General features: G+C 49.5%; 1 protein-coding gene across 2 annotated transcripts in view; it reads right to left on the bottom strand.

The window, feature by feature from the left end:
- The window catches only part of PPIL2 (peptidylprolyl isomerase like 2), a 365,149-nt gene that overhangs the window by 93,168 nt on the left and 251,182 nt on the right, over positions 1-20,799 (bottom strand). For both annotated transcript variants that reach the window (XM_086942651.1, XM_086942650.1), the window contains exon 14: positions 15,471-15,504. In XM_086942651.1, the coding sequence (XP_086798777.1) occupies positions 15,471-15,504 (34 nt within the window). The remainder of the gene's footprint in view (positions 1-15,470; positions 15,505-20,799) is intronic.

Below are 20,799 nucleotides of genomic sequence, written 5' to 3'. Positions count from 1 at the left end.
ATCAGAGAGCTGCATATAGAATAGCCAGGTCAAACAAACAGGGTAAAAAATACATTAAGGGAAGTGAGGGGGTACTGCAAACACTGCAAACAAATACAGATAAACCACAGCGGCTTGGTAGAGCCATGATCCAAAGTCCATATGTAAATGATCAAGCACAGGGATAAAGCAAATACAGCAAACATATACAGAAAACCACAGCAACTCGGTAGATCCAGGATCCACAGAAGTCCAGGTGCAAATGATCAAGCACAATGATAAAGAATCACTTGCAATTAAGCATTTCCAATGGAGGAGATCTAGCGGGACCTTCAGGAAGAATTCGATTTTGAGCGCTTTAAGCATGAGGTGGTTACAGGTCAACAATTGTCGATTTTCAGTAGGGGACAATTAAGCAGTTTGATGCCTTCAGGTGAGGAAACATTAAAAAACAGTTGTGCATCATCGGCTTACACATGGTAGCAGATGTTTGAAAGCTTGAGAAGTTCAGTAAGAGGTTCCATGAGGAGGTTGAATAGGGTAGGTGATAGCATGGAACCTTGAAGAACACCAATCGTGACTGGTGTGGTGTCAGATAGGTTTTGAATTACTTTGATTCTCTGTGATATATTGTGAAGTGAAGAGGCAAACCACTTTAATACAGGACCACATAGCCCCGTCCACTTAGCCATAAGGTTTTTCATATGATCATTTTTTTACTATATCGAAGGCAGAGGAGAGATCAAGTAGAATAAGCAGGCAGGGCTCGTTCCAGTCTAGCTTGCTCAAGGCATCATCAACAACATGTCTTAGAGGCATTCAGTGCTATGACCGGTTCTGAATCCAGATTAATGTTGATCTAGGAGTTGAAATTGCTCAATGTAGTTGCAGAGTTGTAGGTGTACACATATCTCTAGTAACTTAGCTATTGTTAGTATGTTGGTGACTGGGCGGTAAGTGGTGAGTTTAGATAGGTCCACATTATTTTTTTGGAAAAAGGGATGACATGACCTATATTTAAGCAATCAGGAAACATGCCCTGAGCAAGAGATGCATTGACAACCTTGGTCCAAAGCGGGAGTACGGAAAAACTAAACTGTTTGAAGAGCTTGGCAGGCAGAGGATCAATGAAAAGATCGGAGGGTTTTATTATAGCTAGAATGTTTTGAGTAAAGCTACTTCATCAGGGATTTTGAAGGCACTGCATGTGATGTTGTTTTGAGTAGTGTATCCGTAGGAAGAGATGCTCTCCGGGTACTGGACAGGTAGGTGCCTAGGCTGGACCAGTGTAGACAGAAGCAGTGAACTGCGGTGAAGGTCATTTTGAATTCTCCTAGTCTTTCCAATGAAATAGGAGAAATACTCACTACTAGGCAAGGAACGAATGTCAGCCAAAGAATACAGGTTAGAGTTGCATTGTGTTTGTTGTTTGATTCTGAAGAGTTTCCTTGATCTATTATTGGCACGTCTAGGTGTGCTCTAAATATTTTGCTTTGGAATTTTGAATGTGTTTATTGTAGGAACCAATTGCCACCCTCAGGTGCTTGAGGTGTGAGTTGGAGAGAGAGCTTCTCCATGATCTTTCCGCAAGCCTGAAGTTGCCTCTTTCCTCATTGAGGCAGTCAGTGAATCAGGGTCTGGAGTGTCGGAATGGTATTCTTTTTAGCTGCTTAGGAGCCATCTTATCCAAGGTGTCGGTCAGATTGTTTTTAGTGCGCAGCAAGATCAATAATATTTGTCATGTTAGTTGTCGGCAACATGATGTAATGAGTAGAGGTTAGAGCGCGAGGGTTATTGTTTCCCACGTTTCAGGATGATTGTCTGGGTTTAAGGGGCTGACCTTTCCTAGTCAACACCTTCTCAGGGATTAGGAAGGAGATTAAGTATTGGTATGACCAGTCGCAGGGGGTCATGGATTCAAGTTGGATGGTGTTGTCTTTAGATATGATTAGATCAAGGGTGGAGCCTCTAATTGTTGGGCTCTTACAAATTTGAGTAAGGTTGAGGTTAGTGAGGAAGGCCTTCAAGGTGTTCAATAAGGAGTTTTAAAGCGTCACACACCACCCCGGTCACTTCAGAGTCCTGGGAGGACACACGTGCAGCGCGAGAAGAGTAAAGACAAGGAAGGTACAGTCCAGGCAGATGAGGGCACGGTCTTGGATCAACCATTCTTTGAGCGCTCTCGTCAATGAAGCAGATCTAAGTGACTGCTTTGTAGGGTCCCCTGGATTGTGGATATCTGGACACAAATATGACCTGTGGACTAAGAGCCGGCCAGTTAGAATTTCAACCACTAAGGATCTGTTTCCTTGGCAGGGTCTTTTAGAGAAGCTACAAGGCTGATCAGAAGATCCTGGTCGGGTCATAATGATGAAACATCATTAACACCAGAGCAAAATATGGGAGAAGAGATGTCCGAACATGCGAGACAAACATCTCACTGAAAATGTAACCTAATTAAACAGGACTGTTCACAATAGGGTACCTTATGCTCATTTTACCGATGAGATGAAAGGGGACCACCTTCCTACAAGTGCAGGTTTAGCCTGTCTCCAGCCCAGGAGCCGTCTTGCGATGACATGGGATTCAGCCTACGACAGACTGACTGCCATTGGACCTGCAATGAAGGGCCATACTAGGCCTCACGGGTAACAGAGAGCTGTATACACAATGGAACATCATACTTGGTAATAGATCAGATATGCAATCCACCCTCAAGTGAGTGGCAGTGATACTTGCAAAGAACAGAGAAGGGCTTTGGGAAGAGAAGGGAGGTCAGGACTACGGCCGAAGGTCGACCAGGAGTATTCTGGGACTAAATCGCTAAGATATTATACCAACAGATCCCCAAGGTGCCGCACGTGGGAAAATAGTAGCCATATAGGCGGGAAAGTAGCCATGTGCATATACTGACTGGTCCTAGAGGTATTACTTAGGTTAGACAAGTAGAGTTTAATGTGGGTGAACAGCTCACTGAGCTAAAAGGTGCTTTAGTTTGTATACGGAGTTGCTTTGTGTAGGTACTTTAATAAATGAGAGATGCAGAGTCCAGAGTTTGCAAGTAGCACCAGAGAATGCCGGCAACGGGGTCCTTTAAGTCCTGAATATGGTGAATTCCAAGTGTAGGGTTCTCTGCTGCTAGGACAGGAGGCACCTGGGGATAGTTTGAGCCTCATGGCATACAGCTCTTTGCTGCTAGGTGAAGAGGCACCTGGTTATAATTTAAGCCTCATGGTATACAGCTCTTTGCTGCTAGGTGAAGGGGCACCATCTAATAATTTCAGCCTCCAGGCACAGTGCACAATTTTCTGCTAGGAAAGCAGTCCCCTTCTGATCATGTGAGGCAAATGGCTCCTTGCTGCTTGATGTAGGGAGACTTGCTGATAACATGAGCCTCCAGGCATAGGGTGTCTTGCTGCTATGTGAAGGGGCAGCTGCTGATAACTTGAGCCACCAGGCACACATCACCCTGCTGCTAGATGAAGGGGTATCTTCCGATACTTGAGACGGACTCATAAAGCACTTTGCTGCTAGGTGAAGGGGCACCTGTGGAAAACGTGAGCCACCAGGCATAGAGCTCTTTGCTGCTAGGTGAAGGAGTATCTTCAGATAACTTTAACCTCCAAGCATAGAGCACTCTGCTGCTAGGTGAAGGCACCTGCGGATACTTGAACCTCCAGACATAGAACTCCTTGCTGCTTGGTGAAAGGGCGCCTGCTGATAACTTGAGCTTCCAGGCACACATCTTCTTACTGCTAGGTGAAGGGTACCTGCTGATAACGCTCGCTTCTGTGCAAGGTACTTGGTGTGTTGAAGTAGATAGCCAGCCAAAAGGCTACCATGATGCGCAGATAATGCATCAGGCATAGTCGTAGAGAGGTGGAAGGGAGATGGAAGAGGTAGAAAGCGAGGAGTGGACAACGACAATTTGGGAATCACATGCCAAATGAAATTCCAATGCAGATGTAAGATGCAAGGTGAAGGGGTCCACAAACACTGCCTGCAACAGAGCCAAGTACTTACCTCTCTAGGGACATAATGTATCAACTCAGGACCCCACAGGTACAGAATGGTAAAATCCTTTGATACACCAGGTCCCAAATGTGTTACCATCTGCTGATTAGAAGAACAACAATGGAACATTGTTTTTAAACTTCTGCAGCTAATAAGGGGATTCACTGCTTTGCTTCGTTAGTTCTAGGCAACTTTTCCAACGCTCCCTTGTCCATAAGGGAGAATTGTCTATTTCGGAATCTGGTGCAGGGTTTTCATAGAATACCCCAAAAATGCCCCTCTTCTGCCAAGTATTCAATACTGACTTATCCGAGAGTGCCTACTTCCATTTCTGTAAGAACTGTGAAATCTTTCCTCCAGGTGGGGTTTAGTATGCTCGAGTCTGGAGACACCAGTCGCCTCTTGCTTCGGGGCATCTTGTATTGATGCAAAAATAGTGGTTGTGGGCGTGGCTTCACAGGCGAAGATGGCGGTCGCGGCTTAATCGCGCTCCGACCAGCCTGATAACATCCTTACCATATATCCTGCCTCTAGACATTAGTCTTATTGATCCCTGCGCCGGGGAACCCTAGAGTGTCTCGGTGGCTCTCAGACGAGTGCGGGGGAGCCGAAGGAGGCGCGGAGGTGGCGACTGGTAGGCTGCGGGTGGCAGCGACCTGACGGAGTGACGATCTGGGTGGAGCCGGGGTCTCCCGTGATCAGCTCGCCCAGATACGGAGCGTGGAGGACAGCGCAGTAGGAGGGAGTGCCGCGGGCGGATCGGATCCCAGATTCCGGCTTCGGCAATTGGGCCCCCTCCCACTGGGATCGACTCGCTGAGAGAAGCAGGGGCAGAGCGGCCAGCGGGGGAAGGAGGTGAGCGTCAGGCCGTGGCTGTCGGGTCCCCGAGTGCAGGAGGTGAAGGAGTGACGGCGGCCATCTTGTGGAGCTCCGGGGCGGCCGCGGGCACCCTGGCGGACCCTGGGGCTTTGGCGGCGGCACCAGGGGCACCTGCATAACTCTCCTCAAGGCATTTCTGCTTGCCCCTGTGGGCCTCCTGTGGTCGGCGGTACCGCCGGGCCGCGGCGGTGGTGGTGGAGGAGGGGCGGCCGCTCTGGGACAGTGTGAGTCCAGGGACCGCCTGGTGTCTGATGTGTGTTGCCCCAGAATGAGCTGCCCAGTGGAGCCGTTGAGACAGTTGAGAATGGCGCGGCCCCGGGTAGGGGTACGCTCGGGCATAGCCTGGACAGTGGATTTGGCGGCCCCCCGAGCATTGCCACGGTCAGGGGCAGCTGTCGGTGGTCGGATCAGGCCATAGTTGCGAGGCCCCCAGTGGTGGGGCAAGGGTGAACCGGCAATCATCGTGTGCGGCCCTGTGGTGGTCACAACCTGCTGAGTGGCCTGGAGGAGGCGACGATTGTCTGGGGGTCACGATTCCTGGATATCGGGCTGGTCACACAATTTGCCCCCGGAGTGGCCACTCTTTATTGCGTAGGAGAAGCACCTGATCTGCCATCATGACCCGCGATAAGGGCGGAGGGGGCCACACCAAGCAGGGCACCATTGATAAATTCAATGGGGCAGGAGCTGCGGCTGGGACTGCGGGGATCCAGGGCCAGGTAACAGACAATGCGGCACTCTTGGCGGCCATTACCCAGTCACGTGATATGCTTCAAGCTAAGATCGGGGCTGTGGGCTCGGATGTCATTCTCCTGAGGCAGGACCTGCGGAATGCAGAGGAGCGTATTACGGCGACCGAGACCTGCATATCGGAGGTGGAGGATGACGTCAGTGCCTTAAAGAAAAAAGTGGCGGCAATGGAGATGGTCCAGAAAGGTCTGGCGATGCGGGCTGAGGATGCTGAAGGGCGGGCCCGGCGAAACAACCTTCGCTTCATGGCATTTCCGGAGGGCTGCGAGGGAGATAGCTTGGAGCGTTTTCTGACACAGTGGTTGGAGGGCTGGTTCCCTCCTCATGTCCTCTCACGCTGCTTCGTGGTGGAGCGGGCTCATAGGGCCCTAATGCAGAAACCTCCGCAAGGGGCCCGCCCGCAGCCAATTATTGCTAAGTTCCTAAATTATATGGACCGCAACTCTATCCTGAAGCAGGCCAGAGCTAAGGACTCCCTCACCTGTGATAACACACGTATCCTCATATTCCCAGACTACACGCGCCTGGTGCAGCAACAATCCTTCTTGGCGGCCAAAGCTCGCCTCCGGGACCTTAAGCTCCAGTAGGCACTGCTGTTTCCGGCCCGCCTGAGAGTAATTTATCAATCCCGCTCGCACTTCTTTGACTCTCCGGAGGAAGTCTTTATATGGACTGATAAGACTGTGCGGGTGCGAGTTCACACGCCACCGGGCAGGGAATCTGACTCATCGTCGAACGAAGTGGCCCAGGGGGGCCTCCGAGGTCAGCGTAGGGGTAATAGGAGATCGAGGTCCAGGCGTCGTTCGTTGTCCAGCACAGCCCTCAGGCAGAAGGATTTGACACATGAGAGACAGGCCTTGGCGAACTGATACGGGGATCTGGCGGGGGCTGAGAATCTGGAGACTGTGGTTTGATGTCCAGATACGCACAAGGGTTTGGGCTGGGCACCTAGTCACGCAGTGATGGGCGGGACGGGGTGAGGCCCGAGGGCTATAGGTGGTTAGTTGGGGATCCATTGGGAGGTATGGCTCATGTCCCCGGTTGGGGGCTTGGTTCCTATCCGACCGCAACAGATACTTCCATGTTCGAGAGGTATGGGGTGGGGGAGGGGGGACTGTTGAGGGGGGGGTTGTCCTATGGGAACACCGATTATCGAGCCCCTAACTATCGTAGAAAGCTTTGCGGCATATTATAAGGATCTATACGCGTCAAAAGAATGTCTTGCAGCAGAGGTCATTACGAAATTTATAGATGACCTTCCCCCTAAACTGTCTCTGATGAGGTGCGGGACCTACTTGATAGGCCCCTGTCAAATGATGAGTTAGGTACGGCCCTGGGGGAGCTGAATCACGGGAAGGTTCCGGGTCCTAACGGCTTTCCCAGTGAATTTTTTTTTAACGGTTTTTCGTACAGCTGGCCCCACATTTTAGGCCGGTGGTGGAGGAGGCGCTGGAGTACGGCTTGCTTCTCCCGGATTGGAGACACGGAGGTGGTGGTATTCCTCAAGCCGTGTAGACCTCCAGAACAGCGCGCGTCGTACCGCCCGATCTCCCTCCTCAATGTGGAGGCACAGGTTTTGGCCAAGGCATTGGCTAATAGGGTCAATCCCACATCACCGCGTTGGTGCACCCAGACCAGGCCGGATTTATGGCTCAGAGGGAGACTCATCATAATATTAGGCACGCACATGTTGCTGTATCGACTAGTGGGCGGCTTGGGGAGCCAGTTGCGTTGCTGCTGGCCGACATGGATAGAGCCTTTGATTCCCTGAGCTGGGTGTACTTCTTTGCTCTGCTGAAGAAACTTAATCTCGGCCCGTGCTTTTTGACCTATTTGCAGCTGCTCTACACTGATCTAACGGCCTTGGTGCGGGTGGGGGGGCGATTTCTCGCTCGTTCTCCATCCGGCGAGGCACGCGCCAGGGCTGCCCCATCTCCTCTTATCTTTTTGCGCTAGCCATGGAGCCACTGGCGGCCTGGGTGTGTATTGATGCCCAACTTCGGGGGTTTGAATGGGCGCCGGGCGTTACAGACAAAATAGCACTTTACGCGGACGATGTCTTGTTCTTTCTTACTGCTCTGAACAGGTCAGGGCCACGGCTGTTGCGTATTCTACAGATCTTCGGGGAGACCTCTTGATTGTACATGAATCCACGCAAGTCCATGCTATGGGTTTTGGAGGGTGCATCGAGGGTGGGAGCATGGGCCTCATCCCTTCAACTGGCGACGGGGGGCTGAAGTACTTGGGGGTCTTTTTATCAGACCTGCCGGCAGTGTCCAGGGAACGCAATCTGGTCCCGGTGTGGGATTGAACGCGGGAAGACCTTAAGGTGTGGTCCCGAATGCCCCTGACCATATACAGTAGGTCGGCCATCTTCAAGATGGTGGCGCTTCACTGTCTCCTATATCAATTACAGAACCATCCCTACCAGATTTCACCTCGATGGTTCCGGCCGGTGAACTCGGCACTGGGAAGGGGGCACGGTTAGGGTGGCCCTACGTACCTGTTTTCTATCTACCTACCTCGGATGTTCTCTCCTATTACCAAGCGGCACATCTGTTGGTCCTCAATGAGTGGTAGCACGGGGACAGGGGGGACCCAGCCTATGCGGTTGAGCGGCAGATTATGGGCACCAACTCTCTGCATACACTATTATACTCGGCACTGCTTCGGAAGCTTCTGCCCCCGGCCACGCGGGTGGTGTTCCGTATCTGGGGGCAGGTCCTAGGCATGATGGGGTGGTGGAACGTCCTGACCCGGGAGACTCCTCTTTGGGGCAACGGACGTTTGCCTCAGTTGGCGGCCTTGCAGGGTTTTCGGGGATGGGACTCTATAGGTATCTCGGCCCTGGGGGACGTTATGACAGACCTAACACTTAAATTGTTCCAGGAGCGGCAGGACGAGTATGGGATGCTACGTTCCCAGTTTTCCGATACCTGCAGTTCTGACATGCTCTGACACCTAGTCTAAAGGGTCTAGAGTCTCTCCCCGATTTTAGCCCCATAGAAGGCGAAGGTCTTTATGGGGGAATTACCGGACCACAAGATCTCTTGCATATACCAGACATTAGTAATTCACTGCTCCACGAATCTGCAGAGGCTAAAGACAGCATGGGAGGAGGATGTGGGTGAGCTGGAGGAGGAGGACTGGGCAGAGGCTCTGGCAAGCCCGCGGTGGGCGGCAATAGCAACGCGCCTGCGATTGGTACAATTTAAATACCTGCATAGGGTGTATTTCACCAGAGTACGGTTGTGGAGGGCAGGGATGATTGGATCACCCGAGTGTCTCCGCTGTCGGCGGGAGGAGGGTACGTTTTTGCACACAGTCTGGGGTTGCCTCTCACTGTCTCGCTTCTGGAGGGGGGCGTTCTCCTGCTTGTCTGAGGTATTGGGCTGGGAGCTTCCCTTTACGCCGCGCCTGGCCCTGCTACATGTTCTAGAGGGAGTTAGGGGCAATAGGTATAAGCGCCACCTCCTGTTACTAGGTCTCACGTTGGCAAAGAGGGATATTGCCAGGGCTTGGAAGGCGCCCCGGGCCCCGTCACTGGCTGCCTGAGAAATGGGATCGATTTTTGTATGGGGCATGAGCAGCCGGTCTTCATTGCTAGGGGGTGCCCCTGCAAGCATTATAAAATTTGGAAAAGGTGGGCAGACTACCGGGGACTAGATTCAGATCCGCCACTGGAGGGGGATGTTCGCTTGCCGGCTTGATGGGTGTGTAAGCTCCGGCTTGTTTTGCTCCTGAGGTATTGTACTTTTCTATGGAGACATGAGCGCAATCGGGGGCACGTGGGGGTTTAGGGACGGGGGTTTGTTCTATTATGGTTCATTCATTCTCAGAAATGTCAATGTCATTCTTTTTGCATAATTGATGTGTGCAGTAGTCTCCGGGATACGTTGTGAACCATGACAAATAAAACCTGTTTTTAACCCCTTCAGCGCGGCGCAAATTTTTGCGCTGTGCTGAAGGTTCTAATGAGCCTATCGGCTCATGACGGAACGGTTCCATCATGAGCACAGCTCAACCGACGCTCATGACGGAACCGTTCAGTCATGAGCATGGAAGGGGTTAAAAAAAAATAGTGGTTGTGGTCGCACTCCCACACACCACCGCCCCCGGTCTCAGATGCTTGCATCCCGCCACACAGCAGATATGGCTCCTCTACGACCACCTGCTTGACTTGTCGTTTCACAGTTTACACTCATTCACACCCCGAAAGAGGCGTGTTCATTGGAGGGCTCTAACAGGAGCACAGGCCTGAGGACCGACACTCTGGGACAGATCAGCCAAATCACAAAGCTTCAAACAAAAGTGCTTACATTTTATCCTAATATCAAGTACCCTAGAAAGTCTTTTACAGCCAAATATTAGAGCAGAATCTTGAACTGCAACAACCCAACGATCTGGAACAATCTAACAAAGTACTGGGGGCGGAGGCTAAGGACCATGCAGTCATTGGTTGAAGTCAAATATCCAAATAATGAAGCGAACCGGTTGCTAAAGTGCTTGTTTATAGCTATTACCACTGTATAAATCCCCTCCAATGATAGGGTGCTTGTGTATCCCTGTGTTGGGTACCCTTGAAACGTGTCAAAGGATAATGTGCAAACTTCTCAGGGACACTTTTACGACATTTCAATATACATCATTAATGACAACCCCCAGCCCAACAAAAGGGAATTTTTCAAAAGCAAGGGAGTGTATAAAAAGTCCGCTCCTGGAGGATGCGCTGTGCTTTCGGATGTCACTGCTTGTGAGAATGTTGTCAGTGACCTCAATGGAGGAAAGAGGACGTTTGTAGCGACTGCGTCCCTGTGACATCACAGGAGGCGGCAGCATGGGACGCGCGTACACGCAGGGCTTCCAGGAATGCTGAGGCTATCAATATCTTAGAGCCAAACTGTTCCTCAATCGATATCTTTCCACAATTCATTGACGCAGACAGTAGCACTGTACCAGGCATCCATCATAGATGACATCAGAAGGTCCAGGCACGCAGTCCGTCGCATACGATCCAAGCAGCCTGTAAACAGATACCAGAAGAAAGCATGAATGTGAATGAGGCTTGACGAGGGAATATTGCAACTCAATCGATGGGCGAAAATGTTACGGCCTATGGAAACCAAATGCCATCCCTGGTGTGCCCTGCCTGGCATCGCTGGCATTCTTGTACTTCCATATGTCCTTGTCGATCTTGCACGCTCACGGTTCGCATGCCTCTTCGGCTATCCTTTGGTTTGTGCACTGCCACCAAGGTAAATGGATGGCTGAAAAAATAAGGCAGAATCGATTAGACCTTTTGTCCGGTTGCTGAGGAAGTCAGTGGTTGCTAGGCAGTATCGATGAAGCATTTGGCCATTTCCCACTGGTGTCCAAGGGGACCTCGGTCGTACTGCATTCCGGAGGGAACGTCGGTGCTTACTGCACATGTCAGTAGAGGATTTAGAGCAGAGGTGAATGATTACATTCAAACTCAGGGTTCACTCAGGCATTTACTTAAATGCAGGAAAGTAGGGCAGTTACAAAGAAGAACTTAGCATCTTCTAGGGACAAAGCAAACTTTAGTGCTTACGCACTTTTTTACTTTAATACCAATAGTCACTATGCCCAACCCCGCGTGGGAAGCCACTCGATGAACTTGGTTAATTCTCACCTCTAGTCTTTACTGTGTGCTTTGTCCACAAGTTCCAGTCAATGGAGGAAGATACTAGACAGTTGCCAGGTTGACTATGATCAATCTGTGGTTTACCTTCATTTAGCGGCCGTAGACCAAGCAGGTTTGAGCCCAAGTTGAGAGAAACCTGCAAAAATTAAACATAAATCCATATGCACAAAAACCCCGCACTCTAACTGAACAGTGCACTGGCTGCCTCAAGTCTCGTTATGCGTTATACTGGGGGCCCCCAGAGCTCTGGTTTTTGGTATGAGAAATACAGTTATAATATGGTACCCGTATTTGTTGAGCGCATATACTCCGGGTTGGTTTCCTGGAGCTAGGGTAACAGGAGCGCATTACGCTTCACACGGTTTTAGTCATATGCCCGTTTAAAAAGCTGTGTATTTAGGAGTTGCCGATGCTCACATAGCTGGGTGTAATTCTGATATCTGGAGAAAGGGAGTTAAAAAGGTTAAAAACCTAGGAATACTCATAGACAATAAACTCACCTATTCAGCCCATGTCAACACCACTGTTCCATCTTCGTTCTTCAAACTGAAAGCCATAAAAAAGATTCGCCCACTTCTTCCCCCCCAACTCTGGCAAAACCCTGGTCACCTCATTTGTCATGTCCTCAGTGGACTATTGTAATGGACTTCTAGTGAATGCCCAAAACAAGGTCATCAAAAGGCTACAATCTATACAAAACGCCGCGGCCAGATTACTTTGTGGGACCCCTAAATTCAAACCCATCGCTGACACCATAAAAAACTATCACTGGCTCACAGTCAAAAACAGGATGAAGTTCAAAGCACTCTGCATAGCCTACAAAGCAGCGTACAAACAAGGCCCGCGCTTTCTCATTGACCCTTTCACGTTTCAGGTCCCCAGAAGATCACTCCGCTCTATGAACAATTTCAACATGACAGTCCCACGCACTAGAACTGTTGCATGGGGTGATCGCAGTTTCCACGTTTCAACGGCAAAACTCTGGTACTCCCTTGATTTAGATGCTTAGTCCGCCCCTACTCTGACCATCTTCAGAAGAAAAATAAAAACATGGCTCTTCAATCAATAAACCAACCCCTCCTTGCACTTCCTGCCTCATCCATAGCGCCGAGACGCCCTCGGGCAATTGTTCGCGCTCAACAAATCACATAAATAAATAAATAAAATAATAATAAATATATGCCCGGGGCAAGTACTTAGAAAATGGAACCACCTGTTTTCTTCTTTTTGAATTTGGGATTTGGGATTGTCAGGAGATTCAGAAGGATGGATCTTCAGGTTCGATTAGGGGTGTATTTTTGAATTGTGACAGATTTAAAAAGGCCAGGCTTCTTCTGTAGAGGGATTTACAAACGATACAGCCATTCTTAAAGACAGCTCTTTGTTCTTTCTTCTTCCAGAAGCCAGTGTCATTTTCTCATCAGCGGGGTGATGTGGAAGTGTCTGAGGTGTTTAAAAATCAGCCTGGCTGCCTGGTTCTGTGCCAGTTGGGGTCTGCGAATGAGGTGTTTAGGGATGCCCAGATAGAGAGTTTGGGTAGGCTATCCGAGAGATGACTGAGGGGATGATAACTTGGACAAGGGCTTCGAGGGTAAGGAATTTGCTGATTTTCCTATTTCTACGGAGTTGCAGGAGGAGGTTACTGCTCCTAGTTGGGGTTTCAAAGAGATCCTCGTCAATAAGAACCCCAAGACTTGTTACTGATTTCTTGGACGTGGTGGTAGCGCCCATCGCAGGAGGCCAGAATGGAGAATTTCACAAATCATACTTGTTTTTGGTGGCGGCATTTAATGTTTTGTCAGAGTGATGAGTAACTTGAGACAGTTCAGAGAGAGCCCAGTTACTGTCTGAGGTAGTTTCTTTGTTAATTGTCCACGCATGGGCCGGCCAGTGTTGGGGATGAACTAGCACAGTGGGTGCATCCTCCAGGGGCACCAAACTTTAGGAGCCCATCCCTCTGTGCTACCAGGTCAAGTTTAGAATTGTCCGCTGGTGGAGGCACACACGACAGGGACACTGAGGGTTGGGATAGCCTCGCTACAGAAGTGTGTAGATATCTGAGTCAGTGTCTTCAGATCGATTGTCTTCCGCTGATGGTAGAACAAAGTACTTCTCTTTGGGTGAAGATAAAGCGCTGGATGGCATTAATTTATTATGGGCCTTCAATGTTATACCGGGTGTGTAGTTCATAACGCCCTACACGCAGCCTCTCTGAGTAAGCCTTGGATCGCTCAACTTTGCTACCCTGAGCATCAGGTTTTAAATGCACCAGTGCTCATTCTTGAGCACAATAGTAGGTCAGGCCCTGGAACATCAGTGGTAAAATAACCCAATTGGCACCGGAGGACCTCTGTGTGCCCTGGGACTCCCTAGCCAGTTCACAGTCACATATATCCACACAAGAAGCATGCTGCGGTCAGGCAGGGGTAGTGGATAATTCTTAACACACAGGAGACATGCTGCGGTCTGAGGCAGTATACGTTCCTGTTACACACACACACGCAGGAAGGGGGTGGTAATAGACACTTCAGTCAAACAAAGGGAACAAGAATGCTGAAGTTAGTGGAAGCTGCCTCCACAAACACAGGAGTGTGATAGTGTATGCTTACCCCACACACACAACATGCATGCAGGAGGGGGTAGTGGTGACCGCGGATAGGTGGGTAGTGCACTCGCACTAGGCGTGTAATGCCCATAAGGCTGAAAGGGCTTCAGCCCCCCTTGTGTCTCAGCCTGGGCTAATGCGGGCTAGGCTGAGCAGTGTCTGGAGTCTTATCACCAGCACGCCTGAGTTTTTCACAGGTCTTTAAAGAGCATTTGTGTATTTACACACCTTTGTCAACTGGTTACAGAGGCTTAGTTTTTTTCTGATTCCAGTACTCCCTGGGCACCAAATCTGCCTATTCCTTACATCTGCATTTTACATTTACTGCCCTAGTGTGAGCATGCATTTCATGAAAAGGAATATAAAGTAGGGTTGCCAAAAGAAAAATGCCAGCCATGTGTTGTTTAAAGAGCCTGCAAAAACCTCGTATTGACACTAAATAGGGTTTTAAATAAAAAAAGTATATATTCATTTGTAATGTAGCTTTTCTGTCTTTGTTCCCTTAAATTTTCAGTCATGGATCATTCAGGCAGCCCTAGAACACAAATAAAAGTGCTTTCTGTGTATATTTGCTGTTTGAAGTTTGCACAGATAAGTGCTGAAAATACTGCTTTAGACGACTGCTTATTTTTGTACCAGCTGGGGCATCAAAATAATGAGCTGGCAACCCTAATCATGAGACTGGAAGTCTGTTGCAGGGTCAGCACATTATTTCCTCCACCCTCGATCCCTGATTAATGCCATAATAGGATTAGTTTAAGTTATATCTGAAACCCTAAGCCACCGTCAATAACATGCTGAGTTACTTCAAGTGTCTTGGAATGCACCCTGCATTCAGACAACTCACTCCTCATTCTCGTCCGTCACTTTCACCCTCACCCTGCACTCACAGCGATTCCAATACACTCACAATGATCACCATGCACTCACACCATTCACCCCGCACTCACAATGCACTTGTGCTGTTCACCCTGCAGTCACACGAGCACACTACTCACTCTGCACTTACATCCGCACCCGAAATCATATGGTCACCTCACTCACCCTGCAGTCACTTCTCTTATGCTACACTCACACTGGCACTCCTACCATCCACACAGCGCAGAGGGTTAACGTGCCTGCTACAAAGAACGTGTACCATGCAGATCACTGAACTGAGTGTGAGTAAACTAGGAGTAGCGTTATAAAAAAATTAAATGTTTGTCAGAAAGGTGCTATAGAGAGATGAGGTAGGTGCATTGTTGGTGAGTGGTAGTGAGGGAATTCATGGAGAAGGAGGAAATGGGGGTGCCCCCCCCAAAAAGACTGTTGCACCGAGTGCGAGCACTGCAGGGCCAGCCCTGGCTGGGAGTCTTAGCACCCGTTCCCCCTCCAAGTTCGGGTCTAGTCGCGCCCCTGATTCACACTCTACCTGTGATGGTTCATGCACTTTAAGTTTTGGAGCCCAGAGTCCAGTGCATCAGAAACAGACGCGGCATGTCCACTTGCAATGCCAGAGCGACACGGAGCAAGGGGCACAACATAAGACAACATGTAACAATGAAAGACACGCAAAAGTAGTTGAAACGCGTCTTTTACCTGTGCCCGTCCCCGTGGGGTCCCCTCCTTGGATCTGTTGAAAAATACAGAAAACAGGGTATTTTAAACAGTTGAATAAAAGTGCTAAAACCGTGATCCACGCACGGCTGCCACACAGGGTGCCCATGTTCATGCCAAGAACCCTACTCCTCAGCAGTACATGCTAGCAGGTGCGAAGGCGCCCTCACCACATGGGTCCAGACACATACGTCATGAGGAATCAAGTGGCTTCAGATTGGGCTGTGTGCCCAGGACGCTCCCAAACAACCATCTATCCAGAGGGAACCCTGTAGAGTGTAGGACAGAGTTCGTCAAACTGTGGGGTGCGCCCCCTGGGGGTCCGTGGAGGCATTCCCAGGGGGCGCAAATGCTTCACTGAGTACTTGTAAATAATGATGGCCTGAAAGCGCGACTATCTTTGGTTTTCTGTTTCCAGGCCGTCTTCATTTACATGAAGGGAAGGAGTTTACGAGGGCCACCTTTCACAGTGTTAAGATTCTGCAAAGGCCCGGGCATCTGTATTTATTCTTAACATGGCTTTTCTGTCATTGTGTACTTTAGTTCTCATGCAGAGGTCATTAGGGCGGCAGTAAAACACATTTTAAAGTCTTTCTTTTCTATTTAAAGTATGTGTTAATAACAGGAAGAAATTACTTCTGACTGTGATTTTTCTAACATTTGTATCAACATTAACTTAATGGCCATGCCAGCAACTGTGTTCCCGAGTACTGTGGTTGCAATGTAAAAACATGGCAATAAAACAACATTTTGATACTTTTTCACATTAACAGCAATTGCATATAAAATACTGCACACGCCTTAAATGACACCTTACATAAAAAAACAATGCAAATTAAATTAATTGGTGGGAAATGCACTCTTCCAGTTATGAAACATTAATTGGTTAATACAGCCACTGCAGATGTCTTTTTGTCAGACCAGAGTCACAGAACTGAATTCAACTTGGCGCAGTGCAGAATACCACTGAAAATATTGATCATTATTTTAAAATTGTAATAGTAAAAGATAGGCTGCCACACAATAATTTGGTGCATATGATGAAAACAAGTACTTTCCACGTATTCATTATATCTAACCTAGTGTAGACATTTTTATAAGTTTTATAAGTTCATTAAAGGGCACTTTTCAAAATTCAGCATCCTTACATTATCTTTCCAAAAAAGTTATAAATAATTTTCATCTTGAAACTTCAAGTGACTGCCTAAATTAAAGCATTTTAGAGCCCTGACCCCCCCATCTTCAGCACCCTCCAAGTACTCCATGTTCCCATTAACAATTTAGGGATTGTTGCTTTTAGCACAATATATGGGAACTATTTTGCTACATTAAGAACACCCAGCCAATTTCAACCTCTGTTTACATGCAGATGTCCTCTCAGGTGAGTAGAGGAGTTGGGAGGAAGGAGGCCAAAAGGGTCATATTCAGATCTCTTATCATCCTGACCTCTTGGGCCTCCGAAAAATGGCTCAGAAAAAATCAGAACAGAGCAAAATCCATGGATAGGGTCAAAGAGAAGACCCTGAAAAGTTGGCTCTATGTGGGGTCTGATTTTTTTCATTCACAAATGGACAGAGACAGCTGCCCCACTTTCGGAATGAGATTCTCTGAAGAAGGTTTTGAGAAATGCGAATTCATTTATGTTTTATTTTTTGTGCCGTCACAGCCATTAGTGCAGCAGGTGCATTGGCACTGGGGCAATGGTGTGAGGAGTAACTAACCCTCAATTAAGGATGCCACTAGCAAAAAAGCGGGGGAAGGGGGAGCCAGTTCCCTGGTTATTATTGGGGCCCAAGTCCCCCTTGCTGCACAGAGAACATGCCCCAAGCAAAAAAGGGGCAACATGTGGGACTTTCCTGTTTTTTTAATTTTTTTACAGTAAGGAGCAGCCAGCCTGCTTTAGGCCTCAGCCCGAACAGTAATGGCCCAGTAGATTGGGCAGAGGAGTAGGTTTAATTGCTGCTGCAGGTGCGGTGTCACTGGGTCCCAAGGGTATGAGGAATCAACTAATGCCTATTATGGCTGTTTTACCATTATTCCCTTCTTATATTAGGGCTCAGTGCTCCCTTGTTCTGTCAGTGTGGCTGGCACTGAACCAATGGCGTCAGAGAGGAGAATATTGAAGCAGAGGAGACACCTTAGTTTTTTTTTAGAACATGTTTTATTGATGTTATAATAGAGAACAACGCCCAAATACAGTCATGTTAATCAGTGGGAACCGTGCAATGAGGAGACCTTAGTTAAGGCTTCAGAGATAGCAGAAAGGAGGATGATGGGTTAACGAGGGGCAGAGGGGACTTCCTGCTTCTGATTAGTGAGGCAGGTGCAGTGGTGACCTGCACAGGGGTGTGAAGAGCCCCCTGCATCACAATTAAGAAACCTTACGTAAGAATAGAGGCATGCTGGGTAGCATTGGGGCGGAGGGCATCCTTGCTGCAAACAGACGAGAAACACATGGGACCTGAAAGGGACAAAGTCTGTTTTAAAACTAGAGTGATGGCCAGCCTTGGTGGGGGAAGGGTGAAAGAGGCAGAGGGGTCACCCTGCTACTCAGGGCTGCAGCTATCATTAGTGCAGAAGGCGCAGTTGCATTGGGGCCCAGGAATTGGAAGGTTTCACAAATCCCAAATAACGCCAGTAGTAAGTTTTGTCTATTTTAGGGTTTTTAATGTATTTTCTCAGTTACAAGTCTCAGATTTAGTGTGGCTTATGAGATACTGAAAACCTGCCCATGAAATGATATTATACACCCCCCCCTCTGCTCTTCTCGTTGTCTCCAGTCTTTCCATAAAGTTTTGGAGAGGGGGGGGGGGGGAATTTAAAACATTTTGGGAGGGGCTCAGAGTAAAAAAGTTTGAAGACCTCTGGTGTAGAAGGTGGGCGACGGCGCAGACACAGGGCTCGGACTGCGTCGCCTCATCTGCGTTCATTCAATGGTTCAATTAAACGGCTAGTGCCTGGGGAATATAGCGCCGTACGTGGTGCAGCGGGATGTCGATCTCATGAATTGTTCTCGTGGATCATTTAACCTCATAAAAATTGTTCTCCCAAACTGTTGGACTGTAAGTAACAGCTGGAGTTTTAAGTGGATCAGGTACATCGATGCTCAGAACTGGCGTTGACGCGGGTTCCTAGGGGGCCCACACGGGTACCTGCGGGGCCCACACGGGTACCTGCGGGGCCCACACGGGTACCTGCGGGGCCCACACGGGTACCTGCGGGGCCCACACTGGTTCCTGCGGGGCCCACACGGGTTCCTGCGGGACCCACACAGGTTCCTGCGGACCCACACAGGTTCCTGCGGGGCCCACACAGGTTCCTGCGGGGCCCACACAGGTTCCTGCGGGGCCCACACAGGTTCCTGCGGGGCCCACACAGGTTCCTGCGGGGCCCACACAGGTCCCTGCGGGGCCCACACAGGTTCCTGCGGGGCCCACACGGGTTCCTGCGGGGCCCACATGGGTTCCTACGGCCCTATATGCAGGACTTTAACTTTAGCAGCAAAAACACAGAGCGGTTCCTGACAGCGATGCAGTCCCAGTTTACATTTCACACGTTTGACTTCCTCTTGCATTCCCCAGGAGTATTTCTCACAATCGCTTTGTTATTTATGCAACATATAAGTAGCATCACCTGTAAGTTGCATACGTTGAACTGAATCGCCTCTAAGTGCCTATGCAAGTACAGGAGTAGATGGGGGTTCATGGCAGATTGTGAGCTCGGGGGTTGCGGCTGAAGGCAGTGCGAGTCTGTGTGTCATAAAGTGTTTAGACTCCGTGCTCATCCAATCGTTGGCCTCTCTGCAGAGGGTACAGAGTCCTGGTCGCACATGCAACAATTGTAATTCCCACTGTACGTGAGCCTGGGTGAGAGGTGTACACAGCCGTCTAAATAATGACAGCACGAAAGGTAAAGAAGGCTGAGTCTGCAGCTGAGAGAGGGGGAAGGGTGAAGGGGAAGTGAGCACAGTCGTACACACAGAACGACAGGGTGAAAAGTCAGGGATGAAGTAGTAACTGTGCGAGATATGCGGATGGAACATTCCAGAAAGATGGGGGGGGGGGGGGCTGCACGTGTGTAACAAACTGCAGAGGAAAGTGTCCTGAAGGAGAGAACACAGGTGTCAGACACTCTGAAGAACCCTAACACCACTCCCAGTGCCTTCAATGTTCAATTTGCAGTCTCATATTTTCAGAACTGAAACATTTTTCATTTTAATCATCATAATAAAATAATTTTTGTTACTCATTCATATGAATCTGCTAACCAGCATAGGCAACGCCAATACTTTTCAACTGTTTTAGGCACAGGTCGTTGTTGTGTGAAGAGTCTCGAAGCAATAACAGAAAACTCACAGAAAGGAACTCAAATGCTGGTCAGACGGCATGATGCTGTGAAACCCAGGGATACCGTGTGAAATCCCAGGGATGCTTTGTGAAACCCCGGGGATGCTGTGTGAAACCCCGGGGATGCTGTGTGAAACCCCGGGGATGCTGTGTGAAACCCCGGGGATGCTGTGTGAAACCCCGGGGATGCTGTGTGAAACCCCGGGGATGCTGTGTGAAACCCCGGGGATGCCGTGTGAAACCCCGGGGATGCCGTGTGAAACCCCGGGGATGCCGTGTGAAACCCCGGGGATGCCGTGTGAAACCCCGGGGATGCTGTGTGAAACCCCGGGGATGCTGTGTGAAACCCCGGGGATGCTGTGTGAAACCCCGGGGATGCTGTGTGAAACCCCGGGGATGCTGTGTGAAACCCAGGGATGCCGTGTGAAACCCAGGGATGCCGTGTGAAACCCAGGGATGCCGTGTGAAACCCAGGGATGCCGTGTGAAACCCAGGGATGCCGTGTGAAACCCAGGGATGCCGTGTGAAACCCAGGGATGCCGTGTGAAACCCAGGGATGCCGTGTGAAACCCAGGGATGCCGTGTGAAACCCAGGGATGCCGTGTGAAACCCAGGGATGCCGTGTGAAACCCAGGGGTGCTGTGAAACCCAGGGATGCCGTGTGAAACCCAGGGGTGCTGGGTCAAACCCAGGGATGCGGTGTGAAACCCAGGGATGCGGTGTGAAACCCAGGGATGCGGTGTGAAACCCAGGGATGCGGTGTGAAACCCAGGGATGCGGTGTGAAACCCAGGGGTGCTGTGTGAAACCCAGGGGTGCTGTGTGAAACCCAGGGGTGCTGTGTGAAACCCAGGGATGTGGTGTGAAACCCAGGGATGTGGTGTGAAACCCAGGGATGTGGTGTGAAACCCAGGGATGCTGTGTGAAACCCAGGGATGCTGTGTGAAACCCAGGGATGCTGTGTGA

This window comes from Lissotriton vulgaris, chromosome 11 (genome assembly GCF_964263255.1).
Source record: "Lissotriton vulgaris chromosome 11, aLisVul1.2, whole genome shotgun sequence".
Taxonomy (NCBI): domain Eukaryota; kingdom Metazoa; phylum Chordata; class Amphibia; order Caudata; family Salamandridae; genus Lissotriton; species Lissotriton vulgaris.
This window is presented reverse-complemented; position numbering and strand designations above follow the sequence as displayed.